Source organism: Nicotiana sylvestris, chromosome 10, assembly GCF_000393655.2.
Source record: "Nicotiana sylvestris chromosome 10, ASM39365v2, whole genome shotgun sequence".
NCBI classification, from domain to species: Eukaryota; Viridiplantae; Streptophyta; class Magnoliopsida; order Solanales; family Solanaceae; genus Nicotiana; species Nicotiana sylvestris.
This window is the reverse complement of record NC_091066.1, coordinates 7,496,207-7,509,025: the sequence shown is the minus strand read 5'-3', so window position 1 is coordinate 7,509,025 and position 12,819 is coordinate 7,496,207. Positions and strand designations below refer to the sequence as shown.

The following is a 12,819-nucleotide window of genomic DNA, read 5'->3' as shown; positions in this document are numbered from 1 at the left end:
TTAAATTTCCTAGGTAATAAGTTAGGGGTATTATCATTTTTAGCTCACGCCAGAAATTATTTACATTCGACAGTCGAAAAGTATATAAAATTTATATAATTTGTGTATATAACATACAATATATATATATATATATATATATATATATATATATATATATATATATTAAAGTGTGTCGTTCACGATACATAAAATATTCAGCCGGAGCTTTTGATCTTCTTGTAAACCTTCAGAATAATTTTTTGGTCGTGAAAACCAATGGGAATGATGACCTTGGGTTGTACGCGGTCTGAAACCAAGCGGATTTATTTTTTTGATGAGATCCTTAATAATATCCTAGAAAATTCATGATTTATTCGAGAAAAATTCTAAAATAAATAAAATTAGATAAGTATATATATATATGTATGCAAAAAATATTTTAAAAAAATATATTTTTCAGTTATTATTTTGAGAATTTTCCCTAATAAGTTGGATAGGTTATTTCTTTTGATTAAGACTCCATTGTCACTTTAATTCAGCAAGCAAAGCTAATAACAGGATTGATTTAATCACTAAGCGATGTGGTCGAATGGTAATCTGATCATGCTTAATTAGAAGTATAAGGTTTAAACTATGAGAATAGAGTCATATTTGGTAGAGAGCTAAAAATTCGAGCTTTTACAATGCGAGTGAAAACATACACATGCAACACGATCTAATATATATTTGCTTTTGAAGAATAAATAAAAAGAGTTGATATATACATGATCAGTAGTGGTGACAAAATGAATAAAAAAAATAATTATCCATTTGGATTATTCACTAAAAAATAAGTTAGAATAATAAACTTTTTAAAATGAGTCAAATATCGATAAGATTCATATTGTCCGCTTAAAATGGATACTTAATGGATAACCAATGGGTTTAATTTTCACATTTACAAAGACTCAAATTGAGGGTTCATCCATCTCCTAAAACTGATCACATTCAAGAATATGGGTATGTCAAATATTTTATCAATTTTTATATTACCCGTTTCGATCCGCTTATATCTGATTCGACCCGTCCGTTTGCCACCTCTCTGCATGTACTTTCCAATACATTGATTAAAAGAAAATAACATTGTATAGCCACTCTCAAAATAATAGTCGAAAAAATATTTTTTTTTTTGTATATATATACATTCTGTATGCTGCATACAAAACTTATACACTTATTCGTCTATCAAATATAAATAGTTTTTGGCGCGGATGGTGAAAAAAGCCCTTAAATATATCAAGATAGGAGGGGTCCAAACTCCAAAAGGCTAGGAGGTAGGAAATGCCTTTTAATTTCATCTGCCCTTTTGATATTCTCATCACTTGGCCAATAATTGCAAATGAATATCGTCCTCCAACTTTAAAGTCCCAATGGAAACCCATTAAATATAGCCATGAGAAAAATAAATGCTATCTCTTATTATTTTATATCTTTTCTTTGTTATTTGTAAATACTATTTTACTTTATAATGTTACAAGAGGTTTGACATCGTTATTATTATTATTATTATTATTATTATTATTATTATTATTATTATTATTATTATATACATAACTTTCAAAAATTCAAATTCTCTATATTATTATTCCTTTTGCTCCAGTTTATGTACACATATTTGATTAGACAAAAAAATTAAGAAAGAAATAAAGGCTTTTAAAACTTGCAATCTTAAATGTGTCATGACTTATGTTGCTATAAAACTTTTAGTTAGAACAATGAACTTAAGTAAGACTTAACATTTGTATGACTGTAAAATCAAGTCAATAACAGTAAAATAATAAGTTTAAATATAAAATATTTTTAAAATATAAAAATAGATAATTCTTTTGGAACAATTTGAAAATAAACTACCATCACATAAGATGGAACAAAGAGAGTAAAAATAAGCTCCGATATGATATTTTTTATCCAACTAAAGTTTTCAACTAATTGCTCTTAATTCCATCCCAAATTATACAACGAAGTTTAATTGATACGAGATTTAAGAAATAAAGAAAAAAAAATTGTGGTCTAAAATAAAATATAAATATATGTGTAGCTATAGATAATTATATTAAACGTAAAATAAAAAGTTCAAACTCTAAAATTAAATTGTTACTAAATATAAAAATGTGTCACTAAGCATTTGTGGTCTAAAACAAGATATAAACATTTATATAGTTATAAGGGCAGATCGGTACACTAAGCTTATTCCATGTGTAGGGTCCAGAAAAGGGCCGGACCATAAGGGTCTATTGTACGCAACCTTACCTTGTATTTCTGCAAGATGTTGTTTTCACGGTTTGAATCTATGACTTTCCGGTCACATAACAACAACTTTACCAGTTATACCAAGACTCCCCTTTAATTATAATGATGTGTAACATACATCATTATCTTAAACATAAAATAAAAAGTCCAAACTCTAAAATTAAATTGTTACTAAATATAAAAATATATTATTTTTTTTAAAACTGACTAAAAAGGAAAGAGTATTACTATATCAGTACAAATGGAGTAATATAATAAATATAATAATTAATATATTAAATTTACATGTAAAACTTAAATATCCAATAAAGTATATGTCGTGTATGTCGTGTAAGATGGGGTTTTAGCTTGTGGACAAAGTCGCACTATTTTTCACATAATACTATTCGTCCAATTAAACTTACTTATATAAACTCAATCTAAGCGTCAATTGACGAAAGCCATCGCAGAAAAATTCAAACTTCAAACTTGAATTTTCAAGCACAAATATTTGAAGCCAATTTTGGCAAAGTCATACCAAAACTACAAAACCCAGAAAATTCTTTCTTTTTTCTTTTTTTTAAATAAAAATTCATTTTTGTGAAAGTGGGAATGGTATTGATACAGAAAGAAGAAGAAATAAGAAGTGAAAGAGGAAAGAAGGGAATGCGAGTAGGGAAATACGAACTTGGAAAAACTTTAGGAGAAGGTAATTTTGGAAAAGTTAAATACGCAAAACACAAAGATTCAGGCCAATCTTTTGCTATTAAGATTTTGGAGAAAAATCGGATTCAAGATCTTAGAATCACTGATCAGGTTTCTCTCTCTCTCTCTCTACTCCATTTTAGCTTCCTGGGTTTGGATATAGATTACTTGTTACTGCCTTTGTTTTGGTTTTTTGTTTGCATTCCTTAGTGTTAGTTCTGTTAGTTCCTTAGTATTTTCGCTTCGATGTCAGATTTGGTTTGCTTGTTGTTAATTACCCTTCCATTTATCTTTTTTGAGCGGAGGGTTTACTAGAAATAGCGTCTCTGACTTCTTAAAGATAAGGGTAAGGACTGCGTACAGTCTACCCTCCCCAAACCCCACTTGTGAACGATACTGAGTATGTTGTTGTTGTTGTTATGCTTTGGATATAGATTTGATTAAAAAGAAATTGAAGTTGTGTTGAAAAATAGTATTTGAAAGTTAAAGTTGTGTTTGAAAATGCAATTTTACTTAAAAAAAAATAATTAAAGTTTTGTGAGTGGAAGAAAATTTTTATCCAAAAACTTGCCAAACCAGTTTATGGAACTTGGAAATTTTTCTTCAATTTTTTTCAAAACTGATCAAAATTCCTGACCAAACCATGTTTTTAATATTTTTTTTAAACCAAAAATCATGTTTTTTTTCTCTTCATTATTATCTATATTTAAAAAAAAAACTCAATATTCAAACGGGAGTTTAGTTGGGAACATAAGCGAATTCAAAATCTCGAGTCAGTTATATGTATAGTTTGAGTCCAAAGCAATTGATTCAGTTGAACTCATAGAAATTCAATATATATGTTTAAAACTACTCTTATATTTCTTCTTTTCCTTTTTAATTCACGGAATGTGATTTGGAATACGATGAAAGTTAATTTGTGTGTTCGAATAAAAAATGAAATCACCGGAGTAAAGGTATATTTTCTTGCTTTTTTAGCAGAAACAAATATAATGAAGATTAAATTGCTAGTAATAGTTTATTAACTAGTAAAATAGAGTACCTATTTTCTATTTACTATAATTAGAGTCTGCTTTTGGTCTTTTAGTCAAACAGAATGATTTTTGCACATTATATGAAATAAAAGGGGATAATTTTACATAACAAGCTCCCCATTTTTCAATTTTATAGCCCATATTTCAATTTATAACCAACTAGCCCAAAAATAATAGGCTAAGATTCAACATCCAACTCTAATAGGTTCTCAAAATTACCATTTAATTTTTAAAAAAGATTGCTCAAGCTCTTAAGTTAATTTTCGAATTAGTAATTGTGACTCAAATATTAGTTCAACAAACCAAATCCATTTGGGTCGTAAAAATTAGATTTTTAACAAGCTTAAATATGTGGGTTTAAATTCCGAATCTGATTTTGTGAGAAATTTGGAGTGAGTGTTATTTAGACTTGTTAGAAATAGTATAAGGAGGTTGTATATAAAATTTGAAGTCATTTAATGGAGATTTGGACTGGTTTTGAATAGGAATTGCAACTGAAAATCGTGAAAGAAGTTCGTCTACAGACGTTTGTATAAAGGTGTATAAAAGTGTATAATAGTGTATACGATGTGTTTATACACTCATATACACTATTATACAAGATTATACATAATTATACAAAAAGCTGACTTTGTCTTCTTCCTTGCGTTTTTTCTGAAATTTAACTCAAATCTTGCACAAATCTATTCCAAATCACTTCAAATTTAAACATTGAACTCCTTTTGATATTTTCAATCAATTGTAACAACACTCAATCCAAACAACTAAGAATTACAAGAAATTATATCTTTTAAAGCAAAGCTTTCAATGCCTTTTAATGGTGGACTTCTACTCTTCAATTTTTTTACATTGCAACCAGGTGCTATAGGGGGAGAAGCAGTAATGGCGGATGGCCCCTTGAAGTATATGTAAAAAAAAGTGAGAAGAAGAGAGAGTGAAAATAATGGTTGTGAGAACGCTGATTTAACTCCATAACTTTTAGAAGCAATGGTTGTAAGAACACATATTTTGAATGTGCAAGAGCTAGTGTTTTCAAAATATGTAAAATATAGGCTAGGTGGGTAAAACTTAAAAACATGGGCCATTTTTTATTATGGTGTGCAGTCATGTATATTTTCTTGTAATTCTTTCAAATAAAAGCCTATTTTTTCCTTTTTAATTTGACATTAATTATGATAAACAAAATAGTTTCTCAAACAGAATCTTGAAGATATTCTTCTACTAATGTATAACTCTGCTAAAAAAGAAAAACATTAATTACATTTTTCATAATCTTTGTATTATTATTGCAGATAAAGAGGGAGATTAAAACCTTAAAAGTCCTCAAGCATCCAAATGTGGTCAGATTATACGAGGTACGTCCAGTATTAATTAACTATAATTTTGTGATAATTATACGATGTAGTGAACGTTGAGTATTAATTAACTATAATTTTGTGATAATTATACCAGGTAGTGAACGTTGAGTATTAATTAACTATAATTTTGTGATAATTATACCATGTATTAAATTAGTGTAAACACGCGATACGGATAAGTTTTTATGCCAATTACATCTCTTCTCCATATTAAGTTCGAATTTTAACCAGTATTTGCTCTCTCTACGTGTGTATTTCCTTTTCTTTTTTTTAAATAACTTTTAAATTTTGTCCTTTATTCAATTATCTTCTTTGAGTAAGGAGATCCATTATTTTTTTTAATATTCTGTTTTGATATTACGCAAGAGACAAAATTCATGTTCGCTTTAAGCAAAGAACAACTTGTTCACAATCTTGCACGTTTAAAATATTCCTTTCTTTCTTTACTTTTTTTTTTCTTTGTATTTCATTAGGGGAAAATGCAGATGCCTCTGCTGAATATTTTCAAAAAATAGTTTAAAAATATTAGTTCATGACTGCTAGTAATGTTTGTTACGAGAATATTTTTTAAAAATATTTGTATTTGAGTTGTGTTTGGATTAATTTCTTTTCCGGAAATAAATGATTAGATTTGGTTACTTTCTAAATATCAAACTAATTTGAAATTTGAGCTTATTTCTATTTCTGAAAAGCAAATCGATTTAGCGTCTAAACTCCATTCAGGTAATTCTAAAGAGCATAGATAACTTAGCTTGAGCGGGTATTCGATAAATTAATCTCAGTGCACAAACAAGCTGACTCGAACGTCATTGTTATTAAAAGGGGAGGGGGGTTAACTTGAGAAGATATATTTGGTCCTTTTTTTTTTTTAGGAAAATAACACTATATAGCCGCTCTAAAAATAATAGCCGAAATATATATATATATATATATATACATTTTATAAGTGGAGCCTTGGCGTAAGTTAGTGCCATGTGACCATGAGGCTACGGGTTCGAGCCGTAGAAACAGCCTCTTGTAGAAATGCAGGGTAAGGCTGCATACAATAGACCTTTGTGGTCCGGTCCTTCCCCGGACCCTGCGCATAGCGGGAGCTTAGTGCACCGGGTTGCCCTTTTTTTAATTACATTTTGTATGTTATATACAAAATTTATACAAATTATGTACTTTTAAGGTTACCGAATGTAAATAGTTTTTGACGCGGCCTAAAATGATAACTTTTTTTTTTTGGGAGAAATTCAAAAATAGCCATATTTACAAGTGGTCATTCAAAAATAGCCACAGTTGCAAAAGTAATCAAAATTTAGCCACTTTTCATGTAAAGATAAATCTGAACGAAAACAATGTTCAAAATCTGAAAAAAATACTCCAGCATAATATACTATGCTGGAAGTTCATACACAGGTGCAACGAACTCCAGTATATTATGCTAGACCGGTCTCTGTTGCAGCAAAATAGTAGCTATTTTTTATTGACTTGGCAAACGCTGGCTATTTTTGAACGACCAGTCTGAAAACTGACTATACCGTGCTATTTTAACTTTTTTTTTTGGGGGTGGATAGAAAGAAATATGGCGGAGGTGACACGAGCCATCTCTATCCATATTTTGACTTCCAAACAAGGTGTACTAGACTATATGTCATTTATTATTATGGTACTAGACAGATTATTTATATATTAGGAATTGGGCCCACTTTTGGATTTTGGAGGGATGACCCAATTCAAACAAATTATGCCACTCAATAATAGAAGGCCCAGCGGCTTTTCGGCAAGATTATTAGTTGTGACATTGACTGCAATTTGAGAAGAAAAAAAATTATAAGTTTCATAAAAGGACAACGTAAAAATAGTTTTATCTACACCCTGTCTGGGGCAGAGCTAGAGTATGAGATACATGTTCGACCGAACTCAATAATTTTTGCTTAGACCCTATATTTATATTAGAAAATCCATTAAAAATACGTAAATATTTAATTGCAGACACATTAATTAAGACGAGCTATGGATTACTTCATGTAATTTAATGGTTCAAACATATTATTCATCCGATTTTTTAATTTACCGAAAGATACTTAATGTAAACACTTATATACAGTTAGTCTCTTAGTGACTTGATTATCCAAATATTTACGTCAGCATTAAATAAAAATTTAAAAAAAAAAGGTGGAAGAGAAATTGTATTTATACTGTAATTATCTCTTTTAATACTGCCTTAAGGTGATTTAGCATATAAATTGAAAATCCAAATGGTGCATTTCTGACATCAAATTACATATATAAACAGGTCTTAGCAAGCAAAACCAAGATTTACATGGTGCTGGAATATGTAAATGGTGGTGAATTATTTGACAGAATTGTAAGTAATTTTTGCCATTAACTGGTGCTCTTGCATTCGGTTTTGAAAATTAACAATCTCCAATATTAATCCTCATTCATAGGCTTCTAAAGGGAAACTCAAAGAAGCACAAGGCAGAAAGCTCTTCCAACAATTAATTGATGGTGTTAGTTATTGCCATGACAAAGGTGTCTTCCATAGAGACCTCAAGGTAATGTTGTACAATAAATGCAATTCTTTTTTTATAACCGTAGTGTCGGGATCAGCTTGGGCACACCTCGACTAATTCCAAACAAATATAAATAAGTGCAATTTTCTTTTTTATTTGTTCTTGAGCCGAGGATCAATCGGAAACAGCCTCTCTACCCTTCCAAGGTCAGGAGTAAGGTCTGCGTATACACTATACTCCCCAGACCCCCACTTGTGGGACATCACTGGGTTGCTGCGGTTGTTTTCTTTTTTATTTTGTAATTCAAAGTTTCTTTATTGAACTATTCTCACAAGAAGATAGTATATTCATATTTGTTTCTGGAATGCAGCTAGAGAATGTCCTCATTGATGCAGATAGAAACATAAAAATAACAGATTTTGGGCTAAGTGCATTACCTCAACATTTAAGGGTATGGAACTAAACTCATGACTATTAGATGAGTCACTACTTACATACGAGTTTAACTTCTATACTCTAATAGCGTAACTTTTTTTACACTATCAGGTCCATGTATTTCATAACAAGTGGAATTAGTAACGTGAAAAGTAAAACAAGTAACCTTTTATAGCAGGTTAAATTCTATAGTGCTCGGATCCTTTAAAAATGCCGCAGGGTGTGTGTGGATCCTCCAAAAGTTATTCATTTTTGGAGGATCCAACAATGATGCAATAACATTTTTGAAGGATCCGGAGCAACATAGATTAAATTGCATTGATAAGACAAGATTTTACTACACTGTGATGTTCATAAGTTATATTCCTTATATACATGCATGTTCTTCATTAAGCTTTAGTTGCCTTTCTTGCTCATATACAGGATGATGGCTTATTGCATACAACATGCGGTAGTCCCAACTACGTTGCTCCTGAAATTCTATCTAACAGAGGGTACGACGGCGCGACATCAGATACATGGTCATGTGGTGTCATCTTATATGTCATTCTCACTGGTTTTTTACCCTTTGATGATAGAAATCTTGCAGTTCTTTATCAAAAGGTTAGTTTTTGCTCGCGCATGTGTTGCTTCATGTTTTTTATATGGCTCTTTAGTATCGAAGTTTTTAATCTTATTTTTAGGGATGTGAATATATCAGATTTTTAAGGGGGATGCACCAATACCAAAATGGTTATCTCAAGGAGCAAAGAATCTTATAAAGAGGATTCTTGATCCAAATCCGCATACTCGCATAACAATGGCAGAGATTAAAGAGGATGAATGGTTCAAACAAGATTATACTCCTGCAAATTCTGATGAAGAGGAAGATTTTGAAGATGATCATGCATCCTCAGATGATGAAGTGTTGACAGTACATGAAGCAGTATGAACTTTGACCTTTGAATAATTTGTTCATGTCTTTCATTATACTTATGTATGTTGAATTGTGCACACTAACAACAACAACAACAAATCTAGTGTAATCCTACAAGTGGGGTCGGGACTCGGGAGAGGGTAGTATGTAGGCAGACCTTACCTCTACCTTGAAGGAAGAGAGACTATTTTCGATAGACCTTCGGCTCATCTGTTGAATTGTATGATCATCTCATTTAAAAGTTTAACCTATTAGAGATGGTACGTGCGAGCTAGATACCTTTACTTTGGCCAAGCACCTGGAATTTTTTTTTTAATAATGAGTGGTTGTGAGACATTAAAAAGGGCAGCCCGGTGCAGTAAGCTCCTGCTATGCACGGGTCCACGGAAGGGTCGGACCACAAAGATCTATTATACGTAGCTTACCCTGCATTTCTGTAAGAGGTTGTTTCCATGGCTCGAACCTATGACCTCCTGGTCACATGGCAACAACTTTACCAATTACGCCAAGGCTGTGAGACGTTAAAGATGATATTTTTTTGTTTATTCAATTGTATCTTTAGCAATGTCATGATTTATGACTAACTGGTCTTCTTTATCATTGACACAGCCACTTGACACAGAAAGAGATCCAGAATCACCTTCTGTTATCAATAATGCCTTTCAGCTAATTGGGATGTCCTCATGTTTTGATCTTTCTGGATTTTTTGAAAATGAGGTAAGTTCTTAACTTTAATTTCTTCGAATCATGCAATGACTGATCAATAAAAGTACCTCGACTTACCTGGAATTACTGTAGGATGCCTCTGAGAGGAAAATCAGATTCACATCTAATCTCTCTCCAAAAGATTTGCTAGAGAGGATTGAACATTTAGCAGTGCAAATGGGATTTCAAGTCCAGAAAAAACCTGGAAAGGTTAGTACAGATGATATATGTTCTTATGTTTGTACTTTGCATTATAATGTCTATATATAACAAGTAAATATGCAGACACATAAAGTTAAGAATATATTTGGTTTATGTCTATTGTAGTTGAAAGTATTGCTAGAACACAAAAGTCAAAAAACTCAAGCCAGTCTTTCAATAGTAGCAGAGGTAAGTCTTATTTGAGATATTTAATTTCCCTTGTTATTCGAGAATAATACTTCAAAGAACAATTAATAATTCTATCATTTGCAGGTTTTCGAGATTAGCACATCCTTGTATGTTGTAGAGTTACAAAAATCTTCAGGGGATTCTACGGTATATAGAGAGGTACGTCTCTCCACCCTTGCCTACATCGTAGCAACCAGAGGCAGGTCTAGGACGAGTTATGTGAATTCAACTAAAACTCATTGCTTTCAGCTCGTACTATATGTATACATATAATAACGACTCTGAACCAACTGACTCTAGATCCTGGATTCGTATTTGGTCCTCAAACTTCAAACACTGATCAAAACATTTTTATGTTCCACAGTTGTGCAATAGGTTATCAAATGAATTGGGTGTCCAGCAAAGTGAAGAGCTCTTGCCCACCAAATTATGAAAAGTTGGAACTGTTGCGAATGGTCAAGTCCATTCTTTATTATCCGGGAACAAAGAATTTACCTCAAGAGCTGGGAGTAATAGAGTAGAAGACTGTAAATGAGATGCAACTATAAATGTCTTTTTGTAATGCTCATACAACAGCTGTTGTAAGAAATTATAGTCCTTGTTAAATAAAAGTTTCTTTCTTTTTACCCCTCTGTTGGTCCGAAGTAGCTGCCATTTTGCTTTTTGCCTTACTCTCTATTATACAACAGCAACAAGCCCGGTGAATTTCCACAAGTGAGGTCTGAGAAAGATAGTGTGTCTACAGACCCTACCCCTATTCTGGGATGGTTGGGAGGGCAGAGAGACTGGTTCCAATAGACTCGGCTCTAAAAAGATTAAAGGAAGCAGTTACAATAAGCAATAACACCAGCAAGATATTAAGAAAACCGCAACAAAAGATTGCAATCAAATAGCAGATAGTAATAGCAATCTAAGAATAAGAAAGATACAATACTAATACTAATACTACTGATATTGGGAAAAGAAAGATAAAATAGTAATACTAATACTACTGGTATTGGGAAAAGAAAAGAAAAGAAAAAACGCTCAACTACCTACTAACCTTCTACCATAATTTTCGACCTTTACACTCTCCAATCAAGGGTCATGTCCTCGATAAGGTATCATACCTTTTGCTTTTTGCCTCATTGTCTACTATACACTATTATGAATTGCTATATGCGTCGTGGACTTTTTTCTTTGTACGGGCAACCTATTGAATTGGATCATTTTCTTTATTATGACGTCACATCATGTATATGTATTTGGTTTTTCTTTTTAATGTTCCTGAACACTATAAAAATAATAATTTGAAACCTAGTTGCATTTAAGGAAACTTAACAATTCACGCAGAGTCGAGGCGTTTCTCCTATCCCTTCTAAATTTAAACAATCTCTGAGTTGCAGTACATGACAGCTTGTCTCAGTAGTGGAAATCGGCATGGCTTGAACTTTCCAAAAATATTGTTACATTCATGTCCAAAGTGTACTACTTTTGGAGCAAGCCGTCTCAACAAGATTAGAGGTCTAAAGCCAAATTTCAGAGAGAGACCCTAAGTAAGAATATTAACGACAAATTTTCAATGAAAAAGTATAAAATAAAGGTAGAATAATAAAACCGGCCTAAGAATTTGATAAGTTGATATACAACAACAACATACACAATGAAAACTCACAAATTAGGGTCGGGGAAAATAGAGAGTACGCAGACCTTACCTCTACCTTGGGAGGTAGAGATGATGTTTCCAAAAGACTCCCAACTCAAGAGAAAGCATGGCAAAAAAGAGGTTTGATAAGGACAATCAATTCAATGCAGTATGGAAATAAAGTAATGAATAGCTAGTAACAGAAATCAAAGGATAAGAAACTATAGAGCAAGATAAGTTGATATAATAAAAGTGTTGCTTTACTTCAATATATGATTTCTTGTTGTAATGCTTTGAAGAAGACTACTTGTAGGCCGGGATAAGTTGCCGATTGAGAATTTTCAATATTGAGAATAAGAATAGTGAAAGAGAGAATGAAAAAGGTAAGTATATAAATAATAATGTGGGTTCATATTAGTTGTTAGCAGTGGCGGACCCAAGATTTTGTGCAAGCAGGTTCAGTCGGAGAAGTCCATAACTAACATAAGCAGTATAACCTTATAAGCAAGCGGGTTCAAAAATAATTTCTATACAAAATTTACCTTGCTTTAGCCATAATTTATACATATACACAATATTATTTTTTGACTAAGCGGATTCAATTGAACCCACTTCTCACCACTTGGGGCCGCCCCTGGTTGTTAGGATATAAATGAGGCCAAAAAAAAATTAACTACCCTACCCATGTAAGGAAACAATTTATTAAACGTTATTCTGTTTTCTAATTATTACAACGGTTTGTTATACTTTCACTTAAAAAATTCTTTTTATATTTAAATGTACACACATTTTTAAAATAATACATATACAATACATCTTTAAGGAAAAAATGGGGCCCCAAAAAATTGGGGCCCCAAGCGATTGCTTTAGTGGCCTTATAGTCGAGCCACCCATGTTT

General features: G+C 31.8%; 1 protein-coding gene across 1 annotated transcript; it reads left to right on the top strand.

The window, feature by feature from the left end:
• The first annotated feature begins 2,713 nt into the window (after nucleotides 1–2,713).
• On the top strand, nucleotides 2,714–10,923 carry LOC104231868 (CBL-interacting serine/threonine-protein kinase 1-like). The gene is made up of 12 exons (XM_009784930.2): nucleotides 2,714–3,066; nucleotides 5,282–5,344; nucleotides 7,632–7,703; nucleotides 7,786–7,893; nucleotides 8,222–8,302; nucleotides 8,710–8,889; nucleotides 8,987–9,211; nucleotides 9,812–9,919; nucleotides 10,001–10,117; nucleotides 10,235–10,297; nucleotides 10,382–10,456; nucleotides 10,662–10,923. The coding sequence occupies exons 1-12, from the start codon at nucleotides 2,863–2,865 to the stop codon at nucleotides 10,728–10,730; spliced, it is 1,365 nt and encodes a 454-aa protein (XP_009783232.1). The 5' UTR covers nucleotides 2,714–2,862; the 3' UTR covers nucleotides 10,731–10,923.
• Nucleotides 10,924–12,819: the final 1,896 nt, after the last annotated feature.